The 18,351-nt window shown below is 48.0% G+C and overlaps 2 protein-coding genes across 6 annotated transcripts in view; one reads left to right on the forward strand and one right to left on the reverse strand.

Moving 5' to 3' along the window:
• OR6Q1 (olfactory receptor family 6 subfamily Q member 1) overlaps positions 1–18,351 on the forward strand; it is a 103,222-nt gene that overhangs the window by 26,358 nt on the left and 58,513 nt on the right. The gene's annotated exons all lie outside the window — the stretch shown is intronic.
• Positions 463–1,410, reverse strand: OR5AZ2 (olfactory receptor family 5 subfamily AZ member 2). Its single transcript, NM_001390811.1, has one exon. It carries the CDS (start codon positions 1,408–1,410, stop codon positions 463–465), a length of 948 nt encoding a protein of 315 aa, NP_001377740.1.

Consider the following 18,351-nt stretch of genomic DNA (forward strand, 5'->3'; position numbering starts at 1 on the left):
GGTCAACTGCTTGTGATTATGAACGACTGCATTTTGCTTCTGTGCTTTTTGCTTTCCTATTATGCACATATTAACTTTTAAGAAACAAATGTTAAAACCCTTCAAAAAAGAGATATAGAATAGCTATGCTGCCAGACAGGTGAATGCTCCTGCTTAGGACCTGAGCCTCGAGGAAGTGATGAGAGGTCTAGGATCAGCAGGAGATGACATGCAGTTGGATGCTGTAGAGGGTGGTGTGGTGGCCAGAGCAGGTGGCTCTGTCCAGCGCTGAGTGGTGCTGAAAGCTCAGGGCAGTAATGCCAGCCGCAGCCCTGGAGAATGCACAGAGGTGAAGCTCCTTATGTGGCATCCTACACAGACCACCCTGTGGCAGGGGCTTAGCTGTGTCTTGCTGCTCTTGGTTCTTGTCCCGGCTGGGTTCTCTAGGCTTCTCTTCTATGCTATGGTCTTCTGGAGGCCTCTCTAACAAATTTGCTTTCTGCTTAGGTTAAGGACCCTAAGTAGTACAGCAGCCTTGACATCTTTATTCCGTAGGCTGTAGACCGGCGGGTTCAGCATGGGGATCACGATGGTGTAGAACACAGAGAGGATCTTGTTGTAGGCTGACACACTTTCCGGGTTGGGTTGCACATACACAAGGAACACAGACCCATAGAAAAGGCAGAGGGCAGTGAGGTGGGAGGCACAGGTGGAGAAGGCCTTGCGCTGGGCCTCCAGCGACCTCATCCCACAGATGGTGACCAGGATGTAGGCACAAGAGACCAAGATGACTGAGACTGTGGGGACGGTGGTCAAGGCGGAAAAGATGAGCAGGATGACGTTGGCCACAGTGGTGTCTGAGCAGGCCAGGTGGAGCACAGGGGGGATGTCACAGAAGTAATGGTCAATGACGTTGGGACCACAGTAGGGCAAGCTGAAGACATTCCCTGTCTGCACTGCTGAAATGAATCCCCCCACAGCATAGGTGAGCCCCACCAGCTGGACACACAAACGCTTGGACATGATGCTGTGGTACAGGAGAGGGTGGCAGATGGCCACAAATCGGTCATAAGCCATGATGGACAAGAGCACACACTCCCCAGAGCCATGGAGTGTCATGAGGGCCATCTGGACCACACAGCCCTCGAAGGAGATGGACTGGTCAACAGTGAGGAAGCTGATCAGCAGCCTGGGGGTGAACAAGGAGGAATTGCAGACGTCAAGGAAGGAAAGCACACTCAGGAGGAAGTACATGGGGGTGTGGAGGGTGCTGCTGGCTCGGATGACATCTATGAGGCCCAGGTTGCCCACCAGAGTCACCAGGTAGATCAGCAGGAAGGTGGCAAAGAGGAGCTGCTTTTGGTCTGCCCGGTCTGTGAGCCCCAGCAGGATGAATCTGGGCACTGTGCTGTGGTTCTGTCCCGAGGCCATTCCAGTGGGGTGTTTCCTACATGACAAAGAAGAAGAGAAACGAGAACGCTAACTCTCCCATCCAAGGGGTATACTTCAATGTCTGTGTGCCCAGTTGCTCAGTGATGTCCATCTCTTTGTGATCCCATGGACTGTGGACCACCAGGCTCTTCTGTCCACAGGATTTCCCTGGCAAGAATACTGAAATAGCTTGCCATTACCAACTCCATGGGCTCTTCCTGACCCAGGGATCAAACCCTTGTCTCTTGTACTCCTCCATTGACAGGTGGGTTCTTTACCACTGCACCATCTGGGAAGCCAGTAGCCTTTAATATCTCCTACTAACCTCACCACAGAGCTGCCAGAACTTACACAGGACTGGGAGAGAGACTCTTGGAGGGCACAAATAGAACCTTGAGCAATAGGACCCAGGAGAAAGGAGCAGCGACCCCACAAGAGACTGACCCAGACTTGCCTGTGAGTGTCCAGGAATCTGCAGAGGAGGCGTGGGTTGACAGTGGCCTGCTGCGGGGTTGGGGGCACTGAGTGTAGCAGTGCATGCTTGGGATCTTTGGAAGGGGGTCACCTTTATCTTCATTACCTCCACCATAGTGTGGCCCCAGGTAAATAGCAGGGAGGGAACGCAGCTCCACCCATCAACAGAAAGTGAAGTGAAGTTGAAAGTGAAGTTGCTCAGTTGTGTTGGAGAACTGTGGACTGTGACCCTGTGGACTGTAGCCTACCAGGCTCCTCTGTCCATGGGATTTTCCAGGCAAGAATACTGGAGTGGGTTGCCATTGCCTTCTCCAGGGGATCTTCCCGACCCAGGGATCAAAGCCAGGTCTCCCTATTTGCAGGCAGATATTTTACCATCTAAGCCACCAGGGAAAAACTGGATTAAAGATTTACTGAACATGCCCCCACCCATCAGAACAAGACCCAGTTTTCCCCTCAGTCAGTCTCTCCCATCAGGAAGCTTCCATAAGCCTCTTATCCTTCTCCATCAGAGGGCAGACAGAATGGACACCACAATCACAGAAAACTAGCCAATCTGATCACATGGACCACAGCCTTGTCTAACTCAATGAACCTATGAGCCATGCCATGTGGGGCCACCCAAGATGGACAGGTCATGGTGAAGTGTTCTGCCAAAGTGTGGTCCACTGGAGAAGGGAATGGCAAACCACTTCAGTATTCTTGCTTTGAGAACCCCATGAACAGTGTGAAAAGGCAAAAAGATAGGACACTGAAAGATGAACTCCCCAGGTTGGTAGGTGCCCAATATGCTACTGGAGATCAGTGGAGAAATAACTCCAGAAAGAATGAAGAGACAGAGCCAAAGCAAAAAGAACACACAGTTGCAGATGTGACTGGTGATAGAAGCAAGGTCCGATGCTGTAAAGAGCAATATTGCATAGGAACCTGGAATGTTAGGTCCATGAATCAAGGCAAATTGGAAGTGGTCAAACAGGAGATGGCAAGAGTGAACGTCGACATTCTAGGAATCAGTGAACCAAAATGGACTGGAATGGGTGAATTTAACTCAGATGACCATTATATCCAAATAGGAAAAGGAGTATGTCAAGGCTGTATATTGTCACCCTGCTTATTTAACTTATATGCAGAGTACATCATGAAAAACGCTGGGCTGGAAGAAACACAAGCTGGAATCAAGATTGCTGGGAGAAATATCAATAACCTCAGATATGCAGATGACACCACCCTTATGGCAGAAAGTGAAGAGGAACTCAAAAGCCTCTTGATGAAAGTGAAAGTGGAGAGTGAAAAAGTTGTCTTAAAGCTCAACATTCAGAAAACGAAGATCATGGCATCCGGTCCCATCACTTCATGGCAAATACATGGGGAAACAGTGGAAATGGTGTCAGACTTTATTTTTTTGGGCTCCAAAATCACTGCAGATGGCGACTGCAGCCATGAAATTAAAAGATGCTTACTCCTTTGAAGGAAAATTATGACCAACCTAGACAGTATATTAAAAAGCAGAGACATTACTTTGCCAACAAAGGTCTGTCTAGTCAAGACTGTGGTTTTTCCAGTGGTCATGTATGGATGTGAGAGTTGGACTATAGAGAAAGCTGAGAGCCAAAGAATGATGCTTTGACTGTGGTGTTGGAGAGGACTCTTGAGAGTCCCTTGGACTGCAAGGAAATCCAACTAGTCCATACTAAAGGAAATCGGTCCTGAATTTTCACTGGAAGGAGTGATGCTGAAGCTGAAACTCCCATACTTTGGCCACCTGATGTGAAGAGCTGACTCAATGGAAAACTGACTCTTTGGAGAAGACCCTGATGCTGGGAAAGATTGGGGGCAGGAGGAGAAGGGGACGACAGAGGATGAGATGGTTGATGGCATCACCGACTCAATGGCCGTGAGCTTGAGTAAACTCCGGGAGGTGGTGATGGACAGGGAGGCCTGGTGTGCTGCAGTCCATGGGGTCACAAAGATTTGGACACGACTAAGTGACTGAACTGGGAACTGAACATCTGAAAAGCCACTTCTCTTTCATAGTGGCAGACTGCTCTCCAAATCCCACACCATTCCCATGATGTGGCAATCCGGCTTTGTGTGATGTCATTGTGTGATGTCACACAATGTGTGCTAAGTGTTCCCTGTCCCTCTTAAGACAGTGTCTAAATTATTTATCTTTCAGATGTTCTCAGTGAAACACCCCTGTGCTACCCTGCTCTCCATTTACCCTTTAGCAAATCTGAACAGCTTACTTCTACAAGCATACCATGTTATTGCAAATGTCTAAGTTTTCAGAAATTCTATATTATCGCCTTGGAATATCCTTGGGTCTCTCTGTATCCGGCTTGAGGTCTGTTCCTTTCCTCTCTCCCTGAATTTCACAGATACTCCTTTAGCTGAATTAATTGGACCATACTTTAACATAGAAAATGCCCATCCAATGTCACTCAGCCACAAAAAAGAAGGAAATAACTCCAGCAACAAGGATGGACCTGGAGATCCCTACACTCGTGACCTTGGACCTAGAGAGCACCGCACTCGTGACCTACCAGATGTGGGTCTGGTTCCCGTTCTTCCACACTTGGTGCCGTGATCCGGGCAGGTCACTTGGAGAAAGCTGGGTCCTATGGGCTCACCTGCAAAGTGCAAAGGACAGCTCTTGGCTGGGTTTAGAGAGTCACAAATGGTTAAGACAGAGGTACTTTGACAAGAACGAGGTGCTTATAATAATCCTGGCTGGTGGTGGAGGGAGGAGGAAATATGATGATGGAGGAGACAAATATTTGTTGAACGTCTGCTCTGGGCTGTTCTCCAGGCTGGGTGCCCCCCTCTACCCTGATCTCATCTGAGAGGAGAGTAACCTGCTTGAGGTCCCAAATGGATGACCTCATGTTTGAACCTGGATGACCATAGAGAGAGGCCCTGACATCATCCCCTCTTCACTGGGTAGGAATCACAGCCTCAGGAAAGAAAGCAAATAACAGCAGCTGGGAAATAACTTCCTGAGAATCGAGAGACGGCGTAGGGTGACTAGAGAAGCAGAGTGCCGTGCTGTGCTCAGTCGCTCGGCCGTGTCTGACTCTGTGACGCCATGGCCTGTAGCCCGCCAGGCTTCTCTGTCCATGGCGATTGTCCAGGCGAGAATACTGGAGTGGGTTGCCGTGCCATCCTCCAGGGGATCATCCCAATCCAGGGATCAAACCCAGGTCTCCCAGATTTCAGGCAGATTCTTTACTGACTGAGCCACCAGGGAAACCCAGAGAAGATCAGTAAAGCCTATTAATTCAGGCAGCCTAAGCCAGGTACCTAAACTACAAATAACTCAGGAGAACAGAACGCGTCCTAAGTATAGTGTGGGCTTCTTACAAGAAGACCTTTCACGGGAAGCCATTGTTCTCCCACCGTAGGTTTCAGGTGTACATTGCAGCTCAGCCATCCGGTTACAGGAGGGTCCTGGTTCTCCCACCTTAGGTTTCAGGTGTACATTGCAGCTCAGCCGTCGGTTATAGGAGGGTCCTGGTTCTCCCACCTTAGGTTTCAGGTGTACATTCCAGCTCAGCCGTCGGTTACAGGAGGGTCCTGGTTCTCCCACCTTAGGTTTCAGGTGTGCATTGCAGTTCAGCCGTCGGTTACAGGAGGGTCCTGGTTCTCCCACCTTAGGTTTCAGGTGTACATTGCAGCTCAGCCATCGGTTACAGGAGGGTCCTGGTTCTCCCACCTTAGGTTTCAGGTGTACATTGCAGCTCAGCCATCCGGTTACAGGAGGGTCCTGGTTCTCCCACCTTAGGTTTCAGGTGTACATTGCAGCTCAGCCATCGGTTACAGGAGGGTCCTGGTTCTCCCACCTTAGGTTTCAGGTGTACATTGCAGCTCAGCCATCGGTTACAGGAGGGTCCTGGACTTTCACCCTTCACCCAGCCTCCAGCCTCCAAGGGTGACCCAGGTGTGCAGCGTTTCTTCCACTTCCAGGGGACTCGACTGGCAGTTCCTGCCCTCTGTGGATGATCTCTGGGCTCCCATAAGGGAAATCAGGGCCCCAAGAGCATCCAGCCTCTGAAGCCACACCTTTCGGGGTCTCCCCAGCAATGACACGAGGCAGAGCTACTCTGGTCCCTTTCCAAGAGCTGACTCAGCTGTGAACTCACCAAGAGGGTACATGAAAATGTTGAGTGAATCAATTTCATTGAATTTTGGGGGTGGATGGAGGTACGGTGAGAACAAGGGGATTACCTTTCAATTTTAATTTCTGTTTTCGTTTTGAATGGAAATAGGTTTCTATGGTACAAAATTCAGAAGGGACTGCAGTGAAAATAAGCCCTCCCATCCTCTTGCTTATGGGTCTTCAGTCACTCACCCCTCTCCTAAAACCTACCAGTGCCCTGTGGATTTGCTCATGGCCAGTCATTGCTCAGATGAGCAGTAAGTGTGTATATATCCTCCTTTTCTTTTAAAATATGCAAATGGCAGCAAGCCATTCCATTGTTCTGGATCTTGTTTTTCTTTTTAAGCTATGCTATCTTGGAGATCTTTCCACGTTAGTAATTAAGTGTGGCCCACTTTTTCCCCAAAGATATATTATAAATGTTCCTTTTAAGAAGTCTCCTGCTGAGGGATATTTAGGTTGTTGTTTCTTTTTTACAGTTACCAATAGTACTTGTCTTAAAGTGCCTTTAGAGTAAAGCAATTTGGAAACTAAAGTCATGAAGTGAAGTCACTCAGTCGTATCTGACTCTGCAACCCCATGAACTATAGCCCACCAGGCTCCTCTGTCCATGGGATTTTCCAGGCAAGAATACTGGAGTGGGTTGCCATTTCCTTCTCTAGGGGATCTTCCTGACCCAGGGGTTGAACCTGTGTCTCCCGCATTGCAGGCAGACGCTTTACCATCTGAGCCACCAGGGAAGTCCTTGGTGAAGAGTCATGAAACTCACAATAAAAACATTAGTGTACAGCCTCTGATTTAGTTACCATTCAGAGAGCTTCCAGTCTTGCTGGACTTACCACCATTTCCTTTTTGGGGGGAAGAAGAAAATCGGTGGTTCTGGGAGGGGCCTTGCTTGCCTTCCTCTTGCTTCACTTTCTTTTCCCTCCTGGCCAGATGGAACCGATGTTCACGAAATGTGGGCGCTGACCTCCAGCGTCTGGTCACCAAGGAGAGACTGCACACCTGTGGCACCTCTGGGCGCTCCCGAGAAAGGCAGAGTGGTTCCTCCCAGCCCGCCAGCATTTCCACAGGATCCGCAGTTGATTCCTGTTTTGGTTAGAGTCTGAGACACTCTGACTAGCAGCCTGAGTGGATTTGGTTTTTGTGCCAGTTGGCTGCTGGTGGGGAAGGACAGAGATGAGGAGGCTCCCGGTCCCCCATTTGTAAGACTCTGTGTTGAGGCTGATCCAGAAAGGGACCACACATTTGGCGGGAGCATCTGAAAGTGACTTGGGAGGCTGATGAGGGGAGTGTCATGACTTGCTGGAGGGGAAAGCCCCTGAGAACCAGACATTCTCCTTCTAGTCTGAGTGCGAGGGTGTCAGAGAGAAGCCTGCCCAGGGGCGGTCTCCAGCCTGGCACAGGACCGAGCCTCACTGTCCCCCTTACTGGACTTTCTGGTCCATATATATGTCCAGAGAGCAGAATCAGCACTTGTTCGAACCAGTTTTTTTTTTAAATATATTTTTATGTGAGTAGAAGAGGAGTATGTAACTTAAGAACCACGGCTAAGGGCCACCTCACTGGTATGTCATTGGAACCACATATGCTTCTGAGACTTAGAACGCAGGAGGACATGTAGACTTTGAATGTATCACGTGGAGAACCCAGCTCTGCAGAGTCATGGCGGATATCTAAGTGGCCTAGAACAGCTGGGGGACAGAGAGACTCTACGGCACTCTTCCTGCAGCCAGCCCCATCTCCCAACTATTGCAAATGCATCGCCAAATAGATGAACGTTTTACTGCTTTTCAGAAGGGCTTCTCCAGTCCTTTCCTGGAGCCTGAGGCTGTTGGCTTGGTCCTGGAAAGCGCTATTGCCTAGAAGTTAAGAGCATGGACCTTGGGATTGGCCAGATCTGAATTTGAATCCCAGTGTCTGCCCTTAGACCTTTGGTGACCCAGGACAAGTGATTTAACCTCACTCAATTTTCCTTCTGCAAAGCGGTACCTACCATTACGGTTGCCATGGACTGAATAAGATGATGCATTTGAAGCGCTTGTCAGTGTGTTTGGCAGACGGTAAATACAGGCGGTCCCTGACTTACAGTGATTCAACTTAAGTCTCTTGAACTTTATGATGATACAAGAGCAACACACATTCAGTAGAAACCATACTGTTCGTTTTGACTTTTGATCTTTTCCAACCCTCTCAACATGCTGTAAGATACATTCTCGTGATTCTGAGTAGAGGCAGTGATTACAGAACGACTGATACACTTACAGCCATTCTGGGCCCAGACAGTCATTCTGGTTTTTACTTTCAGCACAATATTCAATAAACTACATGAGCTATTCAGCGCCCTATTAGAAAACAGATTCTGTGTTAGATGATTTTACTTAAATGTTGGCTAATGGAAGCCTTCTTAGCACCTCTGAGGTGCAGCGGCCTAAAGCTATGATGTTCAGTGTGACAAGTGTATTAAACGCATTTCAACTAATGGTATTTTCAACGTATGCTTGCTTCACTGGGACTAACCTTAATGGCAGTTAAAGAAGATCTAGATTCAAGGCTTGTTATTAATTCTAAGTGGGCGCTTGAGGGTAAGTGGGGACACGGGAAGCCCAGGAGGAGAGGTGGGGGTCACCTGTGGGGGTCACCTGTGAGCTCACTGACCTGCGGGGGAGCAGGGACCGTCTCCCTGGATCCAGTCTGGAGGCCCCGGGCTGTGACCTTCCCTTCCTGTGACATCGGTGTGTCCGAGCGGCTCCAGGGGCCGGTGGTCCTTCGGCTGTCTCCTCTTCTGAAGCCTTTGGATGAGCTCTTATCCAGCCTTCCCACCCGGGCCTGTGAGAATTGCCTCATTTTTGATTGTCCCAGGGGCTGAGCAGGAAGCCCGTGACTGGTGGTCCAGGACACCCAGACAGTGATGCCTGGAGACGCAGATCCTATTGGTGCTGAGGTCTGGGAACCTCAGGGGGCCCAGCCTGGGGCCTACCCTCTTCACTCACCGAGTCTCTCCCCTGAGGGCCTCCACCCGGAGCTTAATGAGCGTGAGCCTCCTGAGAGTGAGCTCTGCACAGAAAGCCATGCACAGTGCTCTGGGAGCACTCACAGCGCCGGCTTCCGGGGGGCCTGAGGCTATTATTTTTGTTTGTCTCCTGAACAGCGGAGAGTTGGTTAGTGCTCTCTCTCTCTCTCTCATAAGACAAGCCTGAGACCCCGTTGAGGCTCACTAACTTTTTTGTGATCTCACCGCAAATCACAGGTAATAACAAATAACTGGGAAAATTTTGCAATGGTTTTTTTCATCATTTTATGTTCATAAAATCCTCAGAGATCTGAGCAGTAAACATTGTTGTCTGCATATTATGGGAGGGGAAAACAGAGGCTCAGGGAAGTGACGTGACCAGTTCAAGGTCATAACTGATGGGTGGCACAGGCAGGACACAAAGCCAGGCTCTGTAAACTTTTGATCTTTGCTTCCTCCACAGCTCTCGGACTCTAGGAGTTCAGTCATCCTGGGATTACTCGATATTATGGGTCTGGCTTAGAGAAATAATGTTTTAAAGGAGAGGCATATGCAATTTCAGCATCCTATTCTTTGCCACAGCCCCACTGCCCTTGATAAGGTTCCTGTCCTGCTCATCGGCAGCAGATTCTGACGAGAGAATCCCTACTGTTTTCCCTGGAGAATTATGACCGCTGCAGGAACGGAATCCTGTTTTTTTTTTTTTCAAGTTTAATATAATTTAAAAATATCATTTAAATATGCATACGATTGAAACTACATTTGTTTTTTTTCATGTTTTTGCTGCAGTGCACAGCATGTGGGATTTTAGTTCCCCCACAAGGGACTGAAGCCCTGCCCCCTGCGTTGGAGGCAGGGAATCTTACCCCCTAGGCCCCAGGGAAGTCCCTGGGGTGCTGTCTGTCGCTGGACTCCACATGGGCGTTGCAGTGTGCTGCCCACCCCGCCCATGCCACTTGTTGCCCTGGGGGTCCTCTGCCTGCCTCTATCCCCATTTTTTAAACTAATTTTTGTAATTGGAGGATAGTTGCTTTATGATGTTGTGTTGGTTTCTGTTGCACAACAGTGGCATCAGCCATAATTTTACGTATGTTTATATTCATATCCCCTCCCTCCTGTGCCTCTGTCCCGCTCCCCTCCCACCCCTCCAGGCCATCGCTGAGCAGGCTGAGCCCCTGTGTCACACAGCAGCTCCCACTAGCTGCCTATTCTACACACGGTCGTGCATGTACGTCAAGGCTACCTTCCCAGTCTGTCCCACCCTCTCCTTCCCTCGCTGTGTCCACAAGTCCGTCTCTACGTCTGCATCTCCATCCCTTCCCTGTAAACAGGTTCACCAGCACTATTTTTCTAGATTCCACGTTTATGCGTTAATCTGCCACATTTGTCTTTCTCTTTCTGAGTGACTTCACACTGTGTGGCCGGCTCTAGGTTCATCTCACGGCAACTGACGCAAACCCCTTCTTTTTCACGGCCGAGTAATATTCCCTTGGGCATACGTGCCACATCTTCTTTATCCGTTCCTCTGTCAATGGACAGCTAGGGGGCTTCTGGGTTCTGGCTACTGTAAATAGTGCTGTTATGAACATTGGCGTACATGTATCTCTTTGAATTGTGGTTTTCTATGGGTATATGCCCAGTAGTGGGATTGCTGGATCATATGGTAGTTTTACTCCTAGTTTTTTTTAGAGAATCTCCGTGCTGCTCTCCATCGTGGCTGCATCAGTTCACATTCCACCAACAGAGCAAGAGGGGTCCCGTTCCTCCCCTCGTGTTCACCTGCTCTGGTTCAGTATCACACCCTGGGGACCCCTCGCCCACTCTTGCTTCTTGGTGACTGTCGCCTCCTGGAGCTCCAGTGGGGCTGACGGCTTGCCCCAAATTAGCCCTGTCATTACCCCAGGCTTGGGGGTTTCCTGCGTGGCCGGCATTTCTTTCTCGCAGCTGCTGCTCCTGGATCTGTCTCCGGTCACCTGTTACATCCCACCTTTCTCCCTGTGGGTTTCCGTGACTTCATTTTCCGATTCTTTCTATCTGGAGGCAGGGGCCTGAGTCATGCCCGAGGGGCCCTGAGATGTGGCAGCCTTTGCTTTCTGTATCTCGAGGCTCAGGCTGAACATCCTTCCGTCCGAGGGACCTGCAGTGCGTGTTTGTATTATTTAAGAAAAATTCCACCACGGGATGTAAGAGAAAGCAAGGAGAGAGCCAAGGAGCCTGCAAGAAAGGAAGTAGAGAGTGTGTGTGATGAATATTTATAGGAAGGCATGAAAGGACTGTGAAACAGCACATATTTATGAAGCAATGAGGCAGTTTCACAAAGCATCAAAATGCATGAGCTTGTAAATTGGCACCACTGGGTGATGCCCATTTTTGGTCCCACTTGTCTTCTGCCCAAGACATGGAATTAAAAGGCACCGTTGCTTAGCAAGTCGCTGGTGAGCTAGGGCTCTGGGTGAAGCTTACTTTCTCCTGCCTTTTTCTGACGTGCGCCTGTTGGCTCCGGGCACCTTCTGTCCTCCAGCATCCTTGTCTGCCCTCGGCTCAGTGTTCTCGTGATCGTATGTCAGTGGGAATGCGGACGTGTCAGAGAAGGAGGAGGAGAGAGTGACAGGAGTGGAGTTGGAGGCACACGCGTGCACACAGACACACACACACACACACACACACACACACACACACACACAACACAGGGTTCAGGTACTGTGGTTCTTTCATCCTGCTTGAATGGTTCCCTAAATTTGTCCCTTTCCTCTTGATTCTCCATGCATTTCTATCATTAATTGAATACATCATTCGATTTGAGCATCTTAATTTGGCTCAGGAGCCTGTCTGCTCTGTAAGCTCTCTGGTGCTGAGGCTGCGGTTGCATCAAGGACATTTCCCACACAGCAAGTCCACCTTAATCCCATCCTATAAGCCATAGTAGGTTCTGTCTCATCAGGGATTTTATGTGAGTGTGGGGATGAGGCAGGCTTGCACGAAGCACATGAAAAAATTACAAGGAGGTGAGACAGAGATTAGAAGTGAATTCTAGGTCCTGTGCCCTGAGTTTGTTTAGGGGACAGTTTTGCCATGGCTGGCAGCTGGCTCTCTGTGGCACTCTGCCTGGGTTCCTCTTCAATTTCTCCATCCATCCCCAGCCTGGTACTCAGAATCTCAGTTTCTTCTCATTCTACTGAGTTTCCTGTTCTGAATCTGAGAACCCGGCTTCTTTCTCTGTCCTGGGGTTTCCTGAGGCGGAGTCTGAGGCTCCGGAAGAGCCAATGAGAGTGCACTCTGTGGTGGTGCCACTCCAAGGGGACACAGGAAGGGTTGGCCCCTTTCCTAGGCAACTGGAGACCCCACGTCTCCTGCCGCACTGGGAAATTATTATGCAGAATGGATTTTTGGTAGGTAGCTTGTTTGTGTGCAGGAAGTTCAGCCTCTGGACTCTTGAAGCTGGAACAGAGCCTTGGAGTGGAGAGAGTTGTAGAGGGTGTGGAGAAGACATGAGAAGGAATTCTCTGGTGGTCCAGTGGTTAGAACTCCATGCTTTCATTGCTGTGGCCCCTGGTTCAATCCCCATCGGGGAACTAAGATCCCACAAGTCACCTGCTGTACCCCACCCCCAACAAAAAGAAAAAGAAAGAAAAAAGAGAAGGCGTGGGATGCGCTCTGGAGAGACCAAGTCCCTCTGCAGGGCTGGACTCCTGGGTGTCCTACGGGTCATGACTAACTCCCACCTGCCATCAGCTATTACCCCCGTCTTTCTCCAGCATTGCGTTCATTGTCACGGTATACTGCCCAGGGGCATGCATGGCACCCTGAAGTTTTACTGCATAACCTGAACAGGCCAGAAAGCAGAATGGCTTTGCTTTTCTTTCAATCATGATCTTCAATCTACTCGGATATTTTTTCCCCCATTCCTTGATGATATCTTTATCATGAATCATCACCTTCAGACACAAAAGCAAGGGCTCGAAGGAGATTAATCACTGGCCCCGATGCCTCACCTCTCTCTGTGTTTGTGTATCTTTCTCTGAGGAATTTAGGACCATCGGGAGAGTTTAGTCAATTGTCCAGGAGTTCCGACACCAATCTCAAAGGCTTAGGGTCCAACCTCAAAGTTGGCGAGTCGAGTCCACACAAACCACTCTCAGGCCTGATGCCAACTGCAAGTTCGAAGGGGTTTCCAAACCTACCCTCAAATTAGATAGTTCTGTAAAGAACTCACAGAACCCACTGAAAACTTATCCTCAGAGTCACGGTCTATTACAGCAAAAGGATACAGATTAAAATCGTCCAAGAGAAGGGATGCAGAGGGCGGTGTCTGAGAGGGCTCCAAATACAAAGTGTCTGCAGCCCCCACGATGTATTAACTTCTGGACATTGATAGGTGACGAGAGCACTGCCCAACAGGGAAGCTCACCTGGGCTTTGAGGTCCAGCATTTTTATTGGGGCTTTTTTTTTTTTTTTTGTGAAGTATAATTGATTTACAATGCTATGTTATTTTCAGCAAAGTGGTTCAGTTATGCATATCTGTCTTTTAACTATAGGTTATTATAAGATATTGAATACACTTTCCTGTGCTATACAGTAGCTCCTCGTTGTTTATCTTTTATATATAGTAGGATGTATTTGTTAATTCCAAGATCAAATCAGCCAATACTAAAGGAAATCAGTCCTGAATATTCACTGGAAGGACTGAGGCTGAAGCTGAAGCTCCAATACTTTGGCCACCTGATGTGAAGAGCTGACTCATTGCGAAAGACCCTGATGCTGGGAAAGATTGAGGGCAGGAGGAGAAGGGAACGACAGAGGATGAGATGGCTGGACGGCATCACCGACTCGATGGACATGAGTTTGAGCAAACTTCGGGTGGTAGTGAAGTACAGGGAAGCCTGGTGTGCGGCAGTTCACAGGGTCGCAAAGAATCGGACACGACTCAGTGACTGAACAACAACAGTGTGTATCTGCTAATCCCAAGTTCCTAATTTATCCCCCCCCAACTTCTTGCACCCCTTCTCCACTGGTAACCATAAGATTGTTTTCTATGTCTGTGAGTTTGTTTCTGTTTATGAGTAAGTTCACTAGTATCGTATTTTAGATTTCACACGTAAGTGATGTCGTACAATGTCTGTTTTTCTCTAACTTCCCTTCATTTGATAATGTCTAGATCCATCTATGTTGCTGCAAATGCCATTGCTTCGTTCTCTCTCATGACTGACATTCCATTATAAATATATCTTTATCTTCTTTATCCATTCATCTGCTGATGGGCACGTAAGTTGCTTCCATGTCTTGACTATCATAAATAGCGCTGCTATCAACTTTGGAGTGCATGTATTTTTTAGATTATGGCTTTGTCTAGATGTGTGCCCGGGGGTGCTATTGCTGGATCATATGGTAGCTATCTCTGTGTTTCCTTTTTAAGGAACTTCCATTCTGTTTGCTATAGTGGCTGCACCAATGTAGTTCCTATCAACAAGCTAGGAGGATTCCCTTTTCTCCACACCCTCTCCAGCATTTATTATTTGTAAACTTTTTGATCATGGCCAATCTGACTGGCGTGAGGTGATACCTTAATGTAGTTTTGGTTTGCATTTCTCTAATAATTAGCAATGTTGAGCATCTTGTGCCTGTTGATTATCTGTATTTCTTCTTTGGAGAAAGGTCAATTTAGGCCTCCTGGTGTTTTCACTTTCTTGATGTTTTTTAAAGAACAGATGCTCTTCATTTTTAATAAAATCTATATAAAATTTAAACTGAGCTTGTCTCTTTCCAGAAAATTTTGCTGGATTTGGATTGGAATTATATTGACTCAATAGGTCAATCTGGGGAAAACTGACATCCTTCCAATACTGAATATATTGAACATGAGTATCATGTATCCATCAACTTATTTAGGTTTTCTTTAATTGTCTAAGTCATATTTTGTAGTTTTCTGTTGGGGGTCGTACACGTTTGTTTTGGGCTAGGTTTATTTCTAGATATTTTAAGTCTTGAACGTAATTGTAAATGGTAAAAATTTCCTTTTTCCTGTTTTTATTGCTGTGTATGCTTGTTGCTCAGTCCGGTCCAACCGTTTGAGACTCCAGGGACTGCAGCCCTCCAGGCTCCTCTGTCCATGGAATTCTCCAGGCAAGAAGACTGGAGTGAGTAGTCATTCCCTTCTCCAGGGAATATCTTCACTACCCAGCGGTGGAGCCCAGGCCTCCTGCATCGCAGGCAGGGTCTTTACTGTCTGAGGCACCAGGGGAACTTAATTAGGTGACGCACATCTTGTCTGGGAAAGAAGCTCTCCTGAAATGGTTAATGGAAGATACAGAGTTCTGGGATCAGAGACGCGGGTGGTTTCAGATAAACAGATTGTTCCAGTGAGAGAATGGGGCGTATTGTACCAAGCCGGGGAGAGATTTTGAGCGGGTATGTGGGTCCACACTAGTCTGGGTATTCAAGTTTGGTTGTTTGTGCAAAGGATTAATTTACCTTTGAAAGAACTGTCCTTTGGTGTCTGCCTGCCAGCTGGGAGTGAATTTGTTTCTAAAACAGTACAAGGATTCTTGGTTTCACCTGGGAGAGAGAACCCGTCTCTGTCTCTCAAGGTCGCACATTTTTCTGCGTTCTGTCTGGGAGGAGATAAGGGCTCCAGGGCCATAGAACACAATAGGCCATTCTTGTGACTATTCTGGGCACCGTGAGCGGCCTCTGTTCTTGACCCAACACCCGCCTTGGTGCGGGAACTTTGTTATCATTTCCCTGAAAGCAAATCCAACGTGACAGGATGGATGAATAGTGTCAATTCTACTGAAAGTGTCTTGGGGAGACTGAAAAGCCCTGTGAATCCCGGGGAGGCAGTTTTGATCTATGACAGAACCCAATAAAAATCCCTATTAGTCATGTATGTTTTCTCTCCAAGGGGGAAGGTTTCACATTTCTTTCATCTCTTTTCTCCATGTTCTTAAGCAAAACAATCTAGTCTCTCAAAGTCTCCGGCCTCTCTCTCATCCTCCCATCCATTCCTCTGCCTGGCTAACGGAGGCCCCTTCTTAGGGTCCACTCCTCTTAGAAAGGAAGTGGACTCTCATCCCCTACCTCTTTCTGGCGAATGTAGCTGGTAACCCACTTCCAGGTATCTGAGCACCCATTGGCTCAGAGGGATAAATGGGCTAAAGCAAAGGAGAGCCACCTCCCTCCCTAGGACTGGGGGTCCCACGGCCCCTCTTGAACACGTTTTCTAGTTCTTCCCGTTCTGCTCACTGTATGTATTTAGAGAATTTCCTGGGACCCACCTGAGGGCTTTACGGTTCAGCAGGAATGAGAGAAAGGGTGGAGATTCCATTTTGGACCTTCTGCAGAGAGTCGGACACCACTGAAGCGACTTGGCACGCATGCACACACACACACCCCACCAGTCTTTTAGTCACTGGCTGCTCCCAACCCTCTAAAGGAGCATCCTTGGCTGTTTATCCCATATCTTCTGCCCTTTTCACCTGGGCCTTGGACACAGGCAGCCCTGCCCCACCCCAACACTTGCATTTTATTGCAGTTTTTCCCCTCAGGCAGACATTCTTCTCTGTATTAGTCTTGAATTGAGCTGAAAAATAGGAGAGTCACACACACAGTTACTAAGCCTTGCTGCTCATGTCTTTAAAATGTGTTAATGGGTGGGTCATAGATTGCTCTCGCTCCTTATTCATTGGACTTGGATTCTTGTTGCCATTGGCTGGGCTCTATCGCTTTCATTCTGATATGAAAATTTGCCATTGCATTGTGATCCACTCATTCATTCATTCATTCCTTCAATGTTTATTGAGCACATACTATTTGCCAGGCAGCGTTCTAGGCACCGGGGATATAGTGATAAACAAGGGGGAGAAGACTGCTGTCCTCACGGCTCTTATATTATGTTGAAAAAGGAAAGCACAAACGAGCCAAAAACAAAACAGAAACAAAAAAACAGATGGGGACAAATTCTTGAAGAAGATCAACACGAATGACAGACAGGGCTGCGTTACAAGCTACTGACGCTGAGAGAAGGAGGAAGGCCTTTACTCTACATACTTACAAGTGATGAGGTGACACTTGCTGATTTAAATCTTCAAGTTCACAAAATAATTTGCCATTTACCCTTCCTTTTCAGAGTCTGAATTTTCATATTGGTTTTCTCACATAGACTGTGCAACTGCCATTCACAGGAAATGTGATTCTAGACCAGGGGTTTAACTTATATGCAGAGTACATCATTCGAAATACGGGGCTGGATGAAACACAAGCTAGAATCAAGATTGCCAGGAGAAATATCAATAACCTCAGATATGCAGATGACACCATCATTATGGCAGGAAATGAAGAGGAATTAAAGAATCTCTTGATGAAGGTGAAAGAGGAGACTGAAAAAACTGGCTGAAAACCCAACATTCACAAAACAAATATCATGGCATCTGGCCCCATCACTTCATGGCAAATAGATGGGGAAACGATGGAAATAGCGATACTTTATTTTCTTGGGCTCCAAAATCACTGCAGATGGTTACTGCCACCATGAAATTTAAAAAGTGAGGCTTGCTCCTTGGAAGAAAAGCTATGACCAACCTGCTGCTAAGTCGCTTCCGTCGTGTCCGACTCTGTGCGACCCCATAGACAGAAGCCCACCAGGCTCCTCCATCCATGGGATTTTCCAGGCAAGAGTACTGGAGCGGGGTGCCATTGCCTTCTCCGATGACCAACCTAGACAGAGTATTAAAAAGCCGAGACAAAGGTCTATATAGTCAAAGCTATGGTTTTTCCAGTGGTCATTTATGGATGTGAAGGTTGGGCCATTAAGAAGGCTGAGTGCTGAAGAATTGATGCTTTTGAACTGTGGTGTTGGAGAAGACTCTATTGGATAGAAGAGTCCCTTGGACAGCAAGGAGATCCAACCAGTCCATCCCAAAGGAAATCAACCCTGGATATTCATTGGAAGGACTGAGGCTGAAGCTGAAACTCTAATACTTCAGCCTCCTGATGCAAAGAGCTGACTCACTGGAAAAGACCCTGATGCTGGGAAAGATTGAAAGCGGGAGGACAAGGGGACGACAGAGGATGAGATGGTTGGATGGCATCACCAACTTGATGGACGTGAGTTTGAGTGAACTCCAGGAGTTGGTGATGGACAGGGAGGCCTGGCGTGCTGCAGTCCACGGGGTCACAAAGAGTCGGACACGACTGAGCGACTGAACAATGACAACCGAGGCCAGGGACTGGCGGGCTTCTGGAAAGGGCTGGACAGGAAATCCTTTTGGCTTTGAGGGCCACAGTCTCTCAGTCTCTGCTGGT

Source organism: Bos taurus, chromosome 15 (genome assembly GCF_002263795.3).
Source record: "Bos taurus isolate L1 Dominette 01449 registration number 42190680 breed Hereford chromosome 15, ARS-UCD2.0, whole genome shotgun sequence".
In the NCBI taxonomy this organism is placed as follows: domain Eukaryota; kingdom Metazoa; phylum Chordata; class Mammalia; order Artiodactyla; family Bovidae; genus Bos; species Bos taurus.